The following is a 19463-nucleotide window of genomic DNA, read 5'->3' as shown; positions in this document are numbered from 1 at the left end:
ATTTGTGTAGGACACAAGCATTTAGAATCCTGATGTTAGATTAGATATTTATTTTTTCAGATATAGTGTGAGGGTTGCAGAAATGGCTCAGCAGCTAAGAACACTTACTGCTCTTGCAAAGGACCCAGGCTTGGTTCCCAGCACCCACACCATGGCTTACAACCATTCATAACTCCAGTTCCAGGGGATCTGATGCCCTCTTCTGGCTTCTGGGGGCCAGAGACATATATGGTACAGATACATGTAAACAAAATACATAAAATAAATCTAAAAAATATTTTTGGTGTTCGACATTTACTTTCATATTTTATAAATCAGAAGGAACTGTTTCTATCATCTAAAATTGTTTTCATAAGAGTAACTTAATCCAAACTGCACAAAAAGCAAAACAAAACCAAACAGAACCTCCAAACCATCATTGTTAACATGCCAGTCACATTAAGCTCTCCTACAGGCGTAAAGGAGCATGGAGACTGCTGAGGAAGTACAGAGCAGGCACTGATCAGCACCAGACCCTTCCCATCATACACCCCACGAGGAAACACCGCTGACAAGCCGATGGATGACCTAATTCAATCCCTGGGACCCACAGAGTGGAAGGATAGAAGCACTTACACAAACTGTCCTCCGACCTCTGCTACATGCAACACACACACACACACACACACACACACACACACACACACTCTCTCTCTCTCTCTCTCTCTCTCTCTCTCTCTCTCTCTAAGAAATGTTCACCTTTGTAATGGCTAGAAAGGAGACAATGGAAGAAATAAGACAAGTGATTTAAGATATAATACAAATTATGAATTAATTACCTTTCATACTGTTTGTAAGGAAGGAGTTAATAGTACACCATATCTGACCACTTCAGACTAAAGCTCTGGACACCGTAAGATGTCAGGCTATCCTACCTCCTTACACCTTGGTTCAGCTCATAATTCAATTATTCATTTGTTCTGTCTGCCTAAGCAATGCAGTCTGTGCCACGTGCTCCCTGTAATTCCGTTCTGTTTTGTTGTCTATCCATACTGGCGGCAACTCTGCTATTCCTATTTAATAAATCTAAATGTGTGACGAGGCAAGTCTCCTCCATGTGCTGTTCCTCTAGACTGTCTTTGTCTCCTCTCGTCTCCTTCTCTGAGTGGTAGGTAGTGGGTGAGACAGTCTAGACAGGATCTCATTGGATAGATAGAACTTGCAACACACACCAGGCTTCAGTGCTGGGATTACAGGTGTGGACCACACCTCATTTGTACACATTAAAGATCAGCCTGCTGTACTCTGGCTACTCTGTGAATGATTAACATGAATGTAATTTTGAGTTTTTCCATCCATAAATTATGTAGTATGTATTATAAAGTATGTATTACCATTCCATATCAATCTAAGTAGTTTACATTTTTTCTTAACAAGTCTTATATATACCTTTAGTTAGGTTTTTGAATTGCAGCAGCAGCAGCAGCAGCAGCATGTGTGTGTGTACTGGTGTGCACAGGTCAGAGGACAACATTTGGGGTGAGCTCCCTTTCTACCACAAGTTCTAGAGATTGAACTCTAAGGCTGGGACTCCCCCAGGAACCCAGCTCAGGCTGTCGGGCCTGCACAGTGCTGTATGGGTGGGGCCGTCTCACCTGTCCTACTGCTCACTGTGCCCTTCTGAGACGGGGCACCTTTGACCTGTAAAAGCTCTATGTTCCGGCAGGTGTAAGAGCACAGGAGTGCTGGTCTTTCTCTAAGCCAACAACGGTGAACTCACCTAACATTTTAGTATATTTTCTTGTATTTGCTAACTACTGACTACAGGTAAGACAGCCCAGTCTCATTCTGTTCCGTGTCTGTCCTGCTGTACTATGCCGTCCCCCTAGCAGTATTTACTCCCAGCTTCTGAATTCTCCAGGACCTTTCTACCACGGCACTGGTTTTGTCTTTTTCCTGAGATAGCACCTCTGGCCTGGGACAAAAGATTGAGTCACATAGGAAGAGAGCCTATATGAGGAAAAACCCTCGGCTGATTGCCTGGATTGGTGATTGATAGGGAAGGTCCAAGCCCAGGGTGAGTGGGTGGGTGATGTCACCGCTGGGCATGAGTTCTGAGTGACAGATGGAAGCGAGCGGAGAAAACCAAAGCGGCTGCCTCCCCTTGTGCGCACTGCTTCCCACCATAGGTCGTCACCTGTAAACCAATCACTCTTTTCTCCCCCAAGTAGCTCTTGGTCATGGTGCTCTAGCACAGCAGCAGAACAGAACTGTAAGGGCTTCAGGCAGCTCTAGCCTGTTGCCCAACTTGCTCTGTAGCTGAGAATGACAGCCTCCTTCTGAAAGCCCTGCATCCACTTTCCCACACTAAGGTTATAGGGTTACAAGGCGTGTGCACCGTGCCAGGTGAAGTGGGAACTGGACCACGGGCCTCATGTGTCCTGGGGAGACTTTACCAAGAGCTACATCCCTGGCTCCTCTCTTAGCTTTCCCACGAGCCCAGCACCATTACACCAAAAGATTGAGTGTGTTTTAGAGCAAGACAAGAGTGGGAAACCTCAGCATGACTACCAGTGATGACTCACTCTAACTAACTCGGTGAGCATTGGAAATGCTCAAGGTCACCAGACCTGAGTATGCCATGGGATCTGAAGTGTCTGTGCCATGGACCTGAGTTTCCCAGTCACTTCATCGTTCAATTCTAAAGACTAATGTGGCTATCATTACTGGTTACTTTACTATGAAAAGGGAACTTGCCAAATATTTAAGGGAGATTATCTTAATTTTTACAAAAAAAATTGAATCTTGTTATTGTTATTCTTCTTACTTTACAAATGTATACAGAGAAGCAAACTATTAGTAACCTGCCTGGAGATACACATGTGATACCCAGCAGTGCTCTGATCAGTAGATGTGAGGACTGGGACCCTACACCCAAGCTTTTCTCATTCAGCAGTGGGCTTGCCTTGGTCTTTGTATGAAAGTTTCAGAGTGAGACACTGGGGTTGGATGCGGCACTTGATAACCATTTCTGTACTTGACAACAGTAATAAATGTTGACTGACTGTGAAAAGGAAGCAATGGTATGTTTATCAGTTAACTACCTGTGACTTGAACTGGAAATACAAATTATGAACCCTATCTTAATGCAAATGTACTTTCAGACAGACTTCTTTTGCTACATAATTGACAATATTAACTGATATACTTACTTCTGCTAAGTCTTCAAAACAGCTTCCAACTAGCGGGTGGGGACTGCCTTCATCTGTCATCTCTACAGTGTCCTCGATATGGCCCAGCAGCTTTACACTAAGTTCATGGATATCCACTATGCGACTAAATATGTTTTCTACATCCTGCGGAGGGGCGGGAAATATTAATTCAGCATGTTGTATAACAAGATAGCTTTTCAGTAAAAAAATTTATACTCAAGGTTTAATGTACATACTGAGTTATTTTAATAACCTACAGTAAAAAATACTTAAAAATCCCTTTTTTAGTGATATGCAACTAAGAAAGCTGTCTGTCTGCCAACTGTTTTGTTGTGGAATGTCTTCATCTTTAATAGTCCTCAGCAGCGTTCAACACAGAATGGCAGGGCTTTGCTACCTGACTCTGCATTCATCTGAGGGGATAACATTTTGGTTGAAATACAGGAAGAAAAGTACAGTTCTATCCAGATACATAATTTTACCAGACATATAATGGGAAAATGAAGGACTAATTGTCTACTCAACTGTGATATTCCTGCATTCTGTGTAACATCCATGTAATTTTCTATCGATCTTTAATTAATATATCATAAAATAACTGGTTTTCTGGGAGTGAGGATGCTGTAATGTGGATGGGGTATAAATAATTGTCTAAGGCAAGAAAGTATTTCGTATCTTTACAACAGCACGGTTGACTATAAGGAGAAAGGAGTGCATAAGCATACATAAAGCAGGTATATTTCCTGTGTGCGGACCATGGAAGTACAGAGTGGCTTTCAGTATACTTAGACTAAGGTCCCCTCTGCAAAAGACAGCTAAACACATCATCAGCAAAAGTGACGTCCATCCCATTGTTCTATATACAGTCCAGAGCCCTGTTCTGTGCATCTACTACGTGGAATACTCTGTGCAAACAGATGAAATGTTATTACACTGCCACTAATAAATTGGTCATTTCAACATTTCTTGCAGACCATATAATTTTATAATGTTCTTTTAAAACCTGTTGATTACTATTTTATCAGTGATTTTTATTTCTGTCACTTGTGAGATATGGTCTGTATGCAGTGAGACATACCTACTTTAAATGCACTTTTGGTGGGACTGCCTACAGTTATTCCTCTGTGATCTCATACACAGTCACTAGTCACTTTTTTTTTTTTTTTTTTTTTTTGTTTTAAAAATTTTCCTTATGGGAACTGAGAGACGGCTCAGCAGTTAAGAGTTCCGGCTGCTCTCCCAGAAGCCCAGAATTCAGGTCCCAGAACCCAATTCAGTTAATCATCTATTAACTCCAGTCCCAGGACAGCCAGCGCTCTCTTCTGATCTTCACAGGAAAACAATCACACATAAAATAAAATAAAAAACATTTTTTAAAAAGTTCCCTTATGTCTCATCTGCATCAGCTCCTACCATCCTCCCTGCTAGAACATGAAGTGTCCAACTTCCTGTGAGTAGACCGTAATTGTTTCAGAATATGTTACATAGAAACAGGTTCTGTGTATCCAGCTTCTCTGCTTCCATTCTTGAGGTTCGGCTCTGCGAATGTATGCATAAGTGCTTCATTCTTTACTCCACTGTATGAGCAATAACAGTTTCTCTTCACAATTGGTAGGCACTGAGTTATTTCCAGTTTTGAGCTATAAAATAAAACTGCTACTTTGTATGGCTTTGTTTTTGTTTCTTCTAAGCCAAAAACTAATAGAATTGTTAGAAAATGTAGAAGTGTGTTAGAAAACCAGCCAATTTTACAAATTTATATCTTACAAGTAACACTGAAACTTTATAAATCCATGAGCAGTCACTGCACATTCTTTTCAGTATCTGACACTATCCCTTTTTAAGTCTTTCTAACAAGTGTATGGAGGTATCTAGCTTTTGATTTGTATCTCTCTGATACTGAACGTCATTTAGCAATTTTGATTGTTGATTTTTAAGTAAGATATCTTTATCCCTCCTTTGCTCTTTTTTGAAAAAGCAAATTTAATGAAACCATTTAAATGCCATGCATTTCATACATTTAAACTAACTCAATAGTGCTTAGCATATTTACAAACTTATAAAATCTAATTATTTAATTTTGTAGTGGTGGAAACAAACCCAGGGTTTCACATGCAGATTAGACAAGTGCTCTGTCACTGGGTGGTACTGTCAGGCCCTCCCTGTTCTTGTTTAATAGTCCCTCGCCACAGTAGCTGGAGCTCCCAAGCTCGCACTGTCCCAGCACTGAACATCCTCTTGGTTTGGTGAGTCAGCATGGGCACTATCCTGAGTCTAATCTCCTGTCCGACTTTCAGTCCCTTCGTGTTCCCGCCAGTACCGCTGTTAACGCTGGGCTGACTCTCTCACCTCACCTCTCCAGCTCTCCCTGACTAGAGAAGATTGTTTCTGACTCATCTAAGATGGAGTCAACAATACAGCTGCTGTTGATAAGTATCGATTAAATGACTCAAACAAGTCAACTGAATCAAAAATATCTTCCACCTAAACAAGAGGCTTTATTCCCTGAAACAAATGATTATGTGATTTCATTTTTACTTACATAATTAGCCTATTTTAGATTATGTCTTTCAATTTCTGATGTTTAATTTCTTGAAAGTGTTGTAATATTTTATTTGTGATGACTGTGTCCCACAACTTTAAAAAACTGACAAATTAGAAATCATGAATTCTATGTAAGTTCAAGTTTGAAGTGAAATTTAATAATACATGCAAAAATAGCATAAAATATACTTACATAAGATGAAAACAACTTGGAATTAGAGACAAAGGGTTCTCGAAAAACCTTTATAATTAGATTTAATTCTCTTATATATTGTCGAATTTCTGCCATGAATGCTTTTACCAAATCGTAGTAAGTTTGTTCTCCTGAGGTGGAAGGTTCTTCATCAGTTAAAGATAAGATATTTATATCTTCTACATCTTGATGAAACATATCCATCAATACCTATGGAATCAGAGATAAAATAAAAGTGTCAATAATGTAGTCTCACTGGAAGATAAATGCCCTGGGAATTCCTTTTTCTTTCACAAGGGAGGTACACATGCCGTGTGTGGGGATGAGGATAAACTGCCCTAAGAAGAGACGGCTCAGAGGCTGAGAACAAGCAGTGCTCTTCAGAGGACCTGGGCTTCATCCCCTGGTGGCTCAGTCTTCTTTAACACAGTTCTAGGGAATCAGATGCCCCCTTCTGGCCTCCATGGCAACCGGGCATCAACACTGTACAGGCAGACATGCACCCTGCCCACTCTTGTGGATTGTCACTGCAGTGCAGTTTACCCTAGGCTACAAGATAAGTCACCGCTCAACAACTTAGGTGCACTGTTTCTGAAAAACTTTGAAGCTTTAGCGATGTGGCCTCATAAAACTGAAACTAGCCATAAACGCACTACGTAGCCAAGGCTGGCTGTCCTTCTGCTTTCGCATGCACATTTCATTCAGTTTACTCAGTACCAGAAACCAAATCCACGGCTCTATGCATTCTAGGCACACACTTTACCAATTAAATATATGTCCCAGTCCCCTTTTACACATGTTTTTCGGTATCTCATTTCTGTGTGTATATATGATAGCTACTCAAAAATATTTTACGTATATGATTCATTTAAAAAGTAGCAAGCAGGAAGGTTAGACAGATAGCTGAGTGGTTAAGAACACGAACTGTATCAGTTCCCAGAAGCTATGTCAGCAGTTCACAATTCCCTATAATTTCAGCAGATCTGGTGCCCCTTCTGGTCTTCACAGACATCTGTGCTCCTGTACACAAAATGCCCCCTCCCATGTGCCACAGAAATAAAAACACATCTTTTTGCAAATGGGCTGGAGAGGTGACTCGGCTGTTAAAAGCACTCACAGCTTGCCCATAGCACCTGGGTTCAGTTCCCAGCACCATAAACCCTCTGGAACTCCATTTCTAGGGGGATCTGATACTGGTTCTGACTTCTCTGAATCCCTGCATGTACATATAAACTAATATAAGTGCACCCACATACACATTTTAAAACAAAGTAGCAAACATTTTGTATTCATTTTCAATTATAATCATAAATGCCAAGTACAGGTAATCTCTTTCACTTTATTCTGTAAGAATAAGCACTAATACATACATAAGTAGAATCTGTCACCAGAATGGTGAGAGTGTGAGCAAAGTGTAGAATGTCATCAGAAAACATCTTCTTTCCCAAACAGCCACTAGAGTGCGAGCCCACCTCTACCTCCTGTCTGTACAGTTGCAGCCTGGATGCACGCTAGGAGATCCCGGAAGTCTGCCCCCAAACATGATGCAGTACACAATTCTATTCTTTCGGAAGAGTGTATTAGCATCTAATAAACCATAAGTAAAATTATGAACACAACATACAGAAGCTGATTCTCCTACCTTATCAGCACACATTGCCACTTTAATGTCTTGTTTTGTAATTTCATAATGCCGTATATTTCTTACATAATTCCCCACCAGCTTTAAAATATCTGCAGAAATGTATTCTAATACTGCTACTATGTAAACAGAAACCTGGTGGTCAATTTTATAACCCAGGACCTCCTGAAAAATTAAAAGAAAAGCATGTTTAAAATCATATACAGTAAATTTAATATACCAGTTATAAAATAAAAAAACACACAACTGACTTAACTTTCACTGAAGCCTGTCTTACCAATATTTAATAATTTAATTTTCACTGGTTCAATCATGAGAAATACACATACATGTGCACTTGTGTGCACACATACACACACATACACACACACACACACACACCCCACACACCCCTATATGTATAGAACACACACACATACACAAATTAAAGTAAGTAAGCTTTAAAAAAAAGGAAGCAGAACTGTCTTTGGCTGTGTACAATACTGTACAGCACACACTACTGTGCAGGTAATTGGCCTAAGCCGCAAAGTCTGAGTTTGGTGTAGGGAGCAAATGGTATATTACTAAGTAGAAATGCATTGAAGAGACTATAAAAAATAATTTTCATACGGAGCAAGAGTGACACAATACTGGCATCCAGGAATAGCTATGAGTCTTATACTGCTATCCTTTCCCAAGGGACCTTATGACACATTCTTGGCTTCCCATGAAAAACAAAAATAAATACAAAGAACTCCATGCTATATGCTACTAAGCATATGAAATGATCCTATTACTATACTTCATAGAGAATATGTTCTTTTGTGGAGCTAAACGCTCCCAAAGGAAGATGAATTCTTAAGAGAGGAGAAAGTACAAGGCAGTTGGGCACAGCAGTGCACACCTTTAATCCAAGCACTCTGGAGGCAGAGGTAGGAAGATCACAGATCTCAGGCCACGGCGCCTGGACAATAATGTAGGACTATGTCTCAAAAGGAAAACATAAAACTCTTACTAAGGCTTCAACTATTACAATACAGTACTAGTGTGCATGAGAGAGAGAGCTATTTTGCTTGTCATGGTAAATAAACAAAATTAGCATTATTAGGATACTTGGCACTTTTCTAGTTCTAGGGACATTAAAGTGGTTAATTTATTTAAGCGGACCAGCTTGTTTAATCTTAGGGAATTTTTGTTCCACAGAAACACAGATACTCACTGCAGTCTCACAGATAGCCCTACACAAAATGCTAACAGATTTTAAAAGCCTTATGGGATAAGCTCTGACAAGCAAGAGAGAAATTTTTGCAATTTTATTTTCTAGCAACCCTAGCGCAAACAAAATCCACAATATAATGTTTCCAAGTCTCTTCATTTGTTTATTACTATTGGTATGAAATGACGCGAAGCCATGCTGCCCGACCTTTCCTCACCATCAGAGTACCCCTTCCTTCAACACGAATCCCGGGACACTTAAAGGGGCTCCCTCTTCAGTTATTTGGTTTTCAGAGGTGACATGGCATCATTCCAGCTTACCCTTAATAAATGATGAATTCTTTCTGCTGGAAGGGATAAAGGGTTCCTTCTCTTCCTCTTTTCAATAGCTGATTGGGCATCAGCTATTGCCCACTTATCAATTGGATGAGGGAAACTTTTTTGAACACGTTCCTGAGAAAAGAGGAAAATAATAACTAAGCCACAAATAGAGTTCATCACTTACATTTTACCTTTAAATAAAGAATGCACGAAGTTGTGCTTTTCACATAATTTATACTCCAAACAAAAATCCTGTGGTTGTCAATGTGTTAGTTTCTTAACTGGGTAACTAAGCGACTAACATGGTTTTAGCACCAGGTAAGTCATCCTGACTCCCACCTTATTCCCGTGGACGGCAGCCTGGTGAGTTACCATCACTCAGTTTCAAGGAAGCAAATGCCAACTCCAGCAAATTCCTTCTTACTTCACTCTTACTTAAATCCCAGCACAGGATTTAAATCAATCCTGTGCTGGGATTTACGGTTAAGTAAAACCTCAGAGATTTGTTTCCTTCCCCCATCAAGTGAGAGTGCTTATCCTTGAAACTGTCTCCAGGTCATGCGCCTCGGCACGCTGCACTGCTAGCTTGTGCTTTAACACGGTGGGCCTGTCTTTAAAGACGGATGCACAGAGAGATCCCCCTTTAGCAGACTACTTCAATTCTAACATCCAGAAGCTATTCAGTTAAAGAACGAGCCACTACAATAGCTAAATTCCCTACTTTAACGTAGTTCACTATTAGTTCCCTTCAAATGTTTAAAATCCAGCTGCACATACCTCAGAGCCAGTAGAGGTCGCTATTGTAAAACCTTTAACAAATTCCCAGCTTGTGTGTACAATTAGATGAGTTGAGCATTGCCCCTTAAATACAAACCTGAATAAAAGTTGTATCAGTAAATGCACTGCCACAGAGACTCTACAGCTAGGTGTGAGGAAGGTGCGGATGCATTTAGCACATCCTGGGGGAAGACTTATATGCACTAATCTAATCTCTCTGCATTCTATGTTCAAGGCTGTTCAGGTACCAATACTTAAAATTTCATGTTTTGCAGGGTTGGGGATTTAGCTCAGCGGTAGAGCGCTTGCCTAGTGAGCACAAGGCCCTGGGTTCGGTCCCCAGCTCTGGAAAAAAAAAATTCATGTTTTAACTAAATCACAAGTCTAATTTAATTAGAAGCCACAGGAATTACATACAGCAGCAGCTGGACAGTGGTGGCACATGCCTTTAATTCCAGCACTCAGGAGGCAGAAGCAGGCAGAGCTCGTGAGTTCAAAGCCAGCTTGATCTACAGAGAGTTCCAGAACAGCCAGGGCTACACAAAGAAACCCTGTTTTAAACAAAGAAAACAAGAAAGAAAGAAAGAAAGAAAGAAAGAAAGAAAGAAAGAAAGAGAGAGAGAGAGAGAGAGGGAGGGAGGGAGGGAGGGGAGGAGGGGGAGGGAGGAAAGATGGCTCAGCATAGAACATACACTAGCTGCACAACCCTGAGGACCTGATGTCACCACTTGATCTCAGAAACCCACAGGGAAGGAAAGAACAGACTCCAGAAAATCCCCTCTGACTCGTATGCACACTGCCCTCTCCTCTCCCTCCCCGCTTCTCTCTCTCTCACACACATGCGTACTCATACACACATACACACAAAATATCAATATAAAATAACCACTATTTTGTATGTGAATGTAAAAAAATGAGAGACAGAGACAGAGACAGAGAGAGAGAAGCAAAAACTACTAAATCTCCATGCTGGTGAAGACAGCCCCACAGGAAGAGCGCTGGCAGCCATGCTGACGACAAAGCTTGATCCCCAGAGCCCACATGGTGGAAGACAAACTCCTAAAAGCTGTTCCCTTTATGCAAATGTGGCCTGTCTACATTTCCACACAAATAAATACAGTTAGATAATACATTTCAACAGTTTCTATTATACCCTTATAAAGAAACTTAACTGAAACAGCTTCCTAAATACACCTTGCCCTTATTTATGAAGCACACTAGTCTTTTCTATTCTACTTCTTTTTGGATGATCAATGCACTAAAGTTATGTTATGACCCAGAGAGCCATCTCTCTAGCCCCAGAAAATTGATTTTTTTTTCTTAAATCTTCATTTATGTTGATTCTTTTCTGAGGGTCAATTTTCAAATACATAAGCAAAGAGAAATATACCCCCTAGAATTGTTTAAGATATAGAATTTCATAAAATAGCACTTTGAAATTATAAAGTTTCAGTGGTTATGAGCAAGTAATGCTCTTCCGAAAGACTTGAGTCTGACTCCCAGAGCTGATGTCAGACGGCTCACGGCTTCCTGACACTTCAGGTGGAGGGTGGTCCTGGCCGGTTTGTCAACTCAGCACAAACTAGAGTCAGAGATGAGGGGGCCTCAACTGAGAAAACGCCTCCCTAAGACTGGGCTGTAGGCAAGCCTGTGGGGCATTTTTTTAATTAGTAATTAATTGATAGGGGAGGGCTGAGGCCATTGTGGATGGTGCCACCCTGGGCTGGTGGTTCTTGTTCTATAAGCTTGCCCTGAGGAGCAAGCCAAAAAGCAGCACCCTCCATGGCCTCTGCATCAGCTCCTGCCTCCAGGATCCTGCCCTGTCTGAGCTCCTGGCCTGAGCTCCTTCATCAGTGATGGACAGTGGATGTGGAAGTGAGCCAAATACACCCTTTCCTCCCCACTTGCTCTTGGTCATGGTGCTTCACTGCAGCAGTAGAAACCCTGACCAAGACAGAGACCTAATTCCCTTGGCCTCTGCAGGCACCTACACACAGATGTGTACAGACACATGTAACTGTATGTAATACAATAGATACTTTAAAAAGAAATAATAAAGCTTATCACACACATGACCGGTATTTCCATTAGTTATATTCTTACATATTCTTGCAAAATTATCTCCAGCACAAAACCTGCACGTGGGAATTTATGGCTTTCTATATTAATTAAAGGTGAAACACGCATAGTTCTGTAGATATACATAGTAAGATCTGATGTCAGCAGATTAGCAGATTTCTAGACTGTACCGACATCAGCATACTGAGCAAGGTGACATTTGTGAGCCCTTCCTGTCAGTCTGGATCCTGCCAAACCATGGAAGACTATAGCTAGGATCAAAGAAAACTCAAGTGGAATTGCTAATGTGATACAGAGTCAGGCAGGCCATGGTACTACTCAAGGTCTCTGTGAAACAACAACATAAACAGGTATTTAAAAGAAATTAAGAATAAAAAGCCCGACTTTACAGAATGAAGCCAGTCAGGTCTGGTAGGAAACTCTTGAAATCCCAGCAGCGGGGAGATGGAGCAGGTGGACCAAGGGTCATTCTTGACTGTACAGCAGGCTGAGTTCAAGGCCAGCCTGGGCTAGATGCCATCCTGTCTCAGCAGCAACAACCAAACCAGACCACCACGAAGAACCTACTGTAGATGGGGTCAAGAAGCGAGGACTGCCCAGTGCACTGTATTTTCTGAACCCGTCCAAACCTGTTACTTGGTGTTTGTTGTCCCCCCAACACACCCCCTACTTTGGTCGCCCTGGGGATAGAACCCAAGGCTTGGGGTAACCTTGTCAATAAGCTATATAGACCCCTCACGCCAATGTTCCTAAATACTTATTTGCCTCAACAGAAATGCAGATCTCCTTCAGGACTTAGCCTATAGCCCACATGCCAGATTCCACTGCTTTAAAAATTTCCACACCCAACTAAAGTCCTGTGAATGTAGGAGTTAAAAGGTAAGAATAAATAAAGTACTCTCCCAGGCTCTCTTTTGTTTTGCTTTTTGAGATCTCACGTAGCCCAGGCTAGCCCTGAACTTCCTATGTAGTTAAAACTGACCTGGAAACCTGATGCCCTTGCCTCCACCTCCTAAGTGCTGGTCCTAAAGTCTGCACCAACACCAGTGTTTGCATCTCAGCGCTTTAAATGCCATCCATACCTTGGGAACCTTCAGCTCTGTCACTGCATATCCACGTTTGTTTTGTAACTTTTACCAGCAAAGTTGTAATTTCATCCTCTGATGCCAGTGTTTTCTATATTTCTCCCTCAGATATTTTATTATCAGCCCTCTGACTCTCTAAATTTAAAGGAAATGTTTTGGGATTGAAACCTTTGTCTGTCCTGTTTGTATGCTCATATGAACAAGGATCTCCGTTGAGTTCAAGGCCATCCTGGTTTACATAATGAGTTCCAGGACTACATAGAGGTTTGTCTCAGCTCAGTCTAGTAGCAACGTGAAGTTGTTTATTTATTTAAACTGTAAAGTAAAATCTGAACATTTCACAGCCAAGACACAAATAAGCTACCACACACCCAGGTCAAAGTTTACAGAGACGATGAAGGAGTTGAAGAGCACTTGTCCCCTTCACTGCCACCACAACCAACCTACAGGCTAGAAATACAGACGGACAATAGAGGACAGGAGCTGTCACTTGCCATACCTCCACATCTGAAGCACTCCGGGGCTGAGCTTGGCATAGCATATTTAGTAATTGCAAAATTAATTCTTCAACATACTGAAGAGCATCCTCATTAGACTCAAGAGTAGGGTGAACTTGCCCCTGAACCTATAAACAAAAAGGAAAATAATTAAAATTGGACTAGCCAACAAATATAGATTGAATTTTACCCCCAAATCAGGGTTTCACAACCTTAGTTCCCAGTCTCATACACCATACATGTTATTCTATCTTTTAAAGATCCAGTTACCTAACCGTAATTTTGGTATTTTTGCATATACTATGGTTTGTAATGCCATACAGAAATGGGAAGCGTGAGAAGGAGGCTAAGGTGGTGATAAAGCCTTGTTTATGGAGGACCCCTGCCCAGACCCAGTCAGAACAGTCATTTACCATTCTACTTGGCTGAGGCTGACCTTGGATGATCCCATTTAACTCTGCCTTCCTCACAGTCTCATGGATCTCCGGCATCTAGTACTATGCAAAGCACTCACAGTACAAACATTGAACACAAAGTCGCCTTACATGGACGGGCCGAGAAGATGGCTCAGATGATGGAAAGCACAAGCCTAGTGACCAGAGTTCGATCCACATACAAATTACACATTTGTAACCTCGGCACTCCTATAGCCAGATGGGAGTCTAAGACTAGAATTGCCAAGAACCTGGCAGGCCGGCTAGCCAGGAGACTCAGCCCAGCAGGAAAACCAGAGAGAGCCTGTGTGGCAGCCTCAACAAAGTGGACAGGAAGAGCTTACACCCAAAAACCGTTGTCCTCTAACTTCTCTATGTGTACACACACACATGCACATACACACAGACGGGGAGAGGGGCATGAGCACGGTGACGAGTTGGGCTTAGTCTGCTACACAGTGAGAAGATGGACAATCATTTCATAATCTTTATTTTTCCTGACTTTTCTCTGTTGGCTACTACAAAGCTTGCACTTTAATGACCAGCGAAGCAGTTTTGCGTCCTTTCATCGCTCACTGTGGGTCAGAAATAGTATGGCAAGAAAGGCCATTCCTGATGAAGGTGATGTGCTTTAAGACACGTACCCACTGACAGAAGGCCTTCAGTCTGGAGAGGATGACAGCCTCGGGGTGGGGAAAATGTTACTAGCATACTCAGGAGGATTTTTCTTAAAAATGTATATCCCAAGTACATTCGTATCCACTTTACATGATTTTTAAAGGTAAATATTTGAAGAAAAATAATATTCTAACAACTCAGAACTGCCTGAGAATATTTAGAACTTGAGTGATTTTACCGGTGAAGCAGCAGCCCTGGAAGCTGAAAGCACGTTTTAACCGCCGTCAGTATTATTAGCTGCCAACCTAACTAGACCTGTTCACAAGCTCTTCTACTTATCAGATGACTAGGGTGATTGGAATAGCTTTCGCTCCCATAGACCCATGTGTTTGAATGCTTGGCCATAGGAGTGGCACAATTAGGAGGTGTAGCCTTGTTAGAGCAAGTGTGTCACTGTGGGGGCAGCAGCCTGAGGTCTTACATGCTCAAGCTGTGCACACAAACCCAATGTGAAACACACAGTTCCCTCCTGGATGCCTTAGATCCAGATGCAGACCTCCCAGCTCCTTCTCCTGCACCATGTCTGCCTGCACGCTGCCATGCTTCCCGCCTTGATAAACCTCTGAGACTGTAAGCCAGCCCCAATTAAATGTTGTCCTTATAAGAGTTATCATGGTCATGGTGTCTCTCACCGCAATGAAGCCCTGACTGAGACAATGGCTACACACAGTTAAAATAATGGGGAGCTGAGAATTCAGGGATTAAGTCCACCTTTCCATTCACCGTACATTCTGACTGACGTGTGTGGGTATTGTGATATTGTAAGTCACTGTGTGCACGTATCCTGATGCTATCACCCTTTTTAAAACTATGGGAACACGTTTTACTTCTGTACATTCGGTTGTGTGCCTTGATGGTTCAAACTGTCTTTCTATATCCTCATGGCTAATCTATTAGAAGTGAATCCTATAGTCACTTGGAGCAATGCTTCTAAGGGGCTGTCGGCCAAGTTCCTTTCTGAAAGTTACTAGTGAGGGGGTTTTAGTCTCATAATTTTTGTCATGCAAACATGAGACCAAGTTTAAATGACTAGAGCCCATTTAAAAATCAAAAACTGCAAAAAAATTAAAAATAATAATTTAAAAAACCCTGCACCTGTCAAGTGTGGTATGTACCAGTGATACCTGTTCTGGTGAGATTGGTAGGGGAATCACCTATCTAGCCAATTCGTGAGCTCCAACTTTACTGAGAGACCCTGTCCTAAAAATCAAGGTGGAGCTAGTTATGAAAGCACATACCTTTAATTGAGTTCAACAGACAAGAACAGGAATTTTACTCAATGTGACAGCAACTCCATTTGTAAGACACAATCACTATATTCAATAAAAGATACGACCTCATGAATAAGGACTGGCTGGCTTCAATCCTGATGGTTCACTTTATCTGCAGTAAACTCTAGCACATTATATAACAATTTTATTTGCTATTATTACCAGATTTTGTATGAATTTCTGTCTGTTTGATATATGAGTCGTCCAAGAATACTCAGGAACTGTGGGGTAAACTGCCAGAAAACAGTGTTGAATTCTAATGAATCTTTAATAGCCCTTTCTAGCTAATGTCTCTAAAAAGCTGAAAAGGCTTTAGAAAGCCTAGCTCTATTTCCTTTATTTATGTGTGTGTGTGCCTAAGTGCATGCTCCATGTATCCACACTAGTGTGCAACTGCATGTAATGCAGAAGGCAGGGCAGGACACAGGTGTCTTACTTTACTGCCTCAAACAATGTCTCTTCTTCAACTGGAAGTTTGCCATTTTGGATAGGCTAGCGGGCTGTGAGCTCTAGAGATCTGCCTGTCTCTCACCAGTGCAGGTTACAGGTACCCAGCCATGCCTGGTCTTTGTTATTTTAATGTGGGTTCTGAGGTCTGAGCGGTAGTCCTAATGGATGCAGAGCAAGTACAACATAGATAGCTAGGTCCCCAAGGACCTGGCACACCCAACAGCCTTCCTCTGAGGAGTTAAAGCCAACATCAAGGTCATTGATTTGCACACATACATCAGTGCAACATGGCATCATGAGATAATCTGTGTAACGTTATCACACCAAGAAATCAGGAAACATCTGTGAAAGCAACGCCCATCACCGTGGTGCACAAAGCCTTCCTAGCTTGCACCTCCACAAGTGCCCTAAACGGCAACTTGTACTTTGATACACACATGCCTGCCTCAGTGCTGCAAGGTCATCTCCATATAGCTTGTTTCCCACAAAGACGAGACCCTCTGTCCCATAAAGCAATGATTCCCAAAGAGACACCAGATGCTCAATACCCAGGTAACCCCAGAACCATACAGAGGTGGGCCTGGACCCACCTCTGACCACCTTAGAGGCCTCTAAAACCCTCGTCACTCATCCCCAATGTAAACGACAGAGGCGGCCCTGGACCTGCTGAGCAACGACTGAGCAAATCTGAACATAAAAAAAAAATATATATATCAACCACGGAACACACTGTGCCCAGTAAGAAAAGGCTCAGCCAAGCAACGGAAGTGTAATCTACTTAAAGGAGAGAAAAGCGGGAAGCCAATACATAAACATAACATCAAAAATATAAAATAATAGAGAGAAAATTCAAATCTGGGCAGTCATTTGTGCCTGCAATCCCACAGTCGGTGGGTGAAGGCAAGCGCTTGTGCTGTATAATGCAGCTTAACTAGAGAGAGAGTCTGAAATGGCTCAGCAATGCAGGAGCCGAGCTCTACCCCTGACACCCACACGAGGGACTCGCTCAGTCAAGGGGCTCTGACTCCTGACTTCAGCCAACACCAAACACATACAAGGTGCACAGACATACATGCAGGCAAACACCACACACATAGAAAAAACATAATGATGATGACAGCAATAGCTTTTAATGTTATCTCATTAGAGGACAGTGGTTCATGCTTGTAATCCCAACACTCAGGAAACTGAGGCAGGAGGACTGTCAAGAGTTCAGGCCACTCTGGGCTACATAGTAAGTTCCAGGCCAGCCGAGTTATCTAAGACCTTGTCTCAAAAATAAAAAAGGTAAATGGCTTTAATCTTTGTATTTCATTATTCTTTAAACAAACTAAGTTACAGTCACTGTTTGCGTGACAGAGAGGGCTGAAGAGAGGGCCCCTCAGCTAGAACCTGAAGAGGATCCAGGTCCCGCGCCCAGAACTATAACTCTGCTTCAGGAGACCTGGTGCCATCTTCTGGCCTATGCAGGCAAAATACATAAAACTAAACTGTTTTAAAAATGAAGAGAACCAGCCCAATGTGGCAGCACATGTGTATCTTCCAAAAACTCGGGAGGTGGGGGATGAGGGTCAGATGTTGAGGGCCAACCTGAGCTACATTGTTTTAATGAACACAACCAAAAAGAGGCCTGCAGGTGCCTTAGCAAGTGAGGGCACCGGGCAGCCTGAGTCCATGGAGCCCACAGGAAGACGGAAGGAGAGCTGTATAATTTAAAGGATACAGTATAAACCTGGCTTGTACTTATGCATGAGGAAAAAGCACACATTGTACAATGACAGCCTAGATAGAAACAAATTAGAACGGACTGTCTATCAACAGGAGTACTTAATCAGCAGTAAAGCCAATTAACTATTTAAAAGCCTACAAGGGGGCTGGAGGTGCAGTAATACTTAACTAGCACCCACATGGCCCTGGGTTTTATTCTCTGCTCCATACCCCAAACATAATAAAATAAATAAATGCTTAGAAAAAAATTATGATAGGCTAATTGAAATATAAACTAAAGTGTATGCAGCTATAAGATAGTGCTTCTTAGCAAGAATATTAGTCAAATTATAATTCACAGACATGTTCACTCACCAACCTTTAGCACTAATGAAGTATTCCAGTGAGTTTGGTCATAAGTTTTTAAAAATCAAATACTGTTTTTCATTTTAATATTAAGTGATGTGAAACCAAAACAAACTTCAAAATAAGAAAAAGACCTCACACAAAGGCATGGATGGTGGTTTGGTACAATTTTTCTCTTTTAGTTTCATTTAAGTGAAATCAAACTATGCTTTTCAGTCAGAATTTAATTAGCCAATTGTCTCTCTTTAACTTTTATGGAAGCAATAATTTAAATTCTGGAAGAAAACCTATCCTTTCATTCTGATTGGATTTTACCATATAATAACATTTACTGCCTAAAATGACCAAAATTTGTTAAACACAGTAGAGAATGCATATTCTCTTTAGATATAGACACTGTGTACACTGAATAACACACACATCTACACTAAATAAAGGCTCTATAACTTTATAAAATCTTTCTTAGGGTAACAGGAAATTCTGACTTTTTGAAATATAAACAAATATTCAATGCTATACTATTGTATTGTTTTAAAGAAGCATCGCTAGGTATGGCGGCACGTACCTTATTAATCCCAGCACGTGGGAGGCAGAGACAAAGGATCTCTGTGAGTTCAAGGCCAGCCTGGGCTACACAGTGAGTTCTAGGAGAGCCAGGGCTATGTAGATGACTCTGTCTCAAAAAAAAATTTAAAAAAAAATAAAGAAAAGTGATTTTACTTATCGATGCAAAATGCATCCGACCACTAGCCGGACACATACTCGTATCTAACACGGCTCAGCAGACCGGTGAATCCAAAGGAAGGACCACAGCACACACAGAGCAGATGGTACTGGTCTTTCTAAAGTTCACTGCAATCCATTTCTCCTTTTATACTCCAAAACATCTTCCTTATGTTGCTGAGGTAAACCCAGGAAAACCATGATGGCCCAGCCCAACTTTCAGCCAGTCAGGTTAGGTGATGGACACAGAACTTTGACTGTGTTGACAATCTGCTCCTGAGGCTTTCGTGAAAGGGAGTGAATAGAACAAG

The 19463-nt window shown here is 41.6% G+C and overlaps 1 protein-coding gene across 1 annotated transcript in view; it reads right to left on the bottom strand.

The window, feature by feature from the left end:
- Sos1 (SOS Ras/Rac guanine nucleotide exchange factor 1) overlaps positions 1-19463 on the bottom strand; it is a 76048-nt gene that overhangs the window by 44789 nt on the left and 11796 nt on the right. The window contains exons 2-6 of the mRNA XM_032908829.1: positions 13526-13651; positions 9086-9217; positions 7571-7735; positions 5929-6138; positions 3192-3335 (exon numbers count right to left, since the gene is read on the bottom strand). Coding sequence (XP_032764720.1) covers positions 3192-3335; positions 5929-6138; positions 7571-7735; positions 9086-9217; positions 13526-13651 — 777 coding nt within the window. The remainder of the gene's footprint in view (positions 1-3191; positions 3336-5928; positions 6139-7570; positions 7736-9085; positions 9218-13525; positions 13652-19463) is intronic.

The sequence above is a fragment of the Rattus rattus genome, chromosome 7 (assembly GCF_011064425.1).
Source record: "Rattus rattus isolate New Zealand chromosome 7, Rrattus_CSIRO_v1, whole genome shotgun sequence".
Lineage (NCBI taxonomy): Eukaryota > Metazoa > Chordata > Mammalia > Rodentia > Muridae > Rattus > Rattus rattus.
The sequence above is the reverse complement of the archived record's forward strand: the minus strand, read 5'-3'. Positions and strand labels throughout refer to the sequence as shown.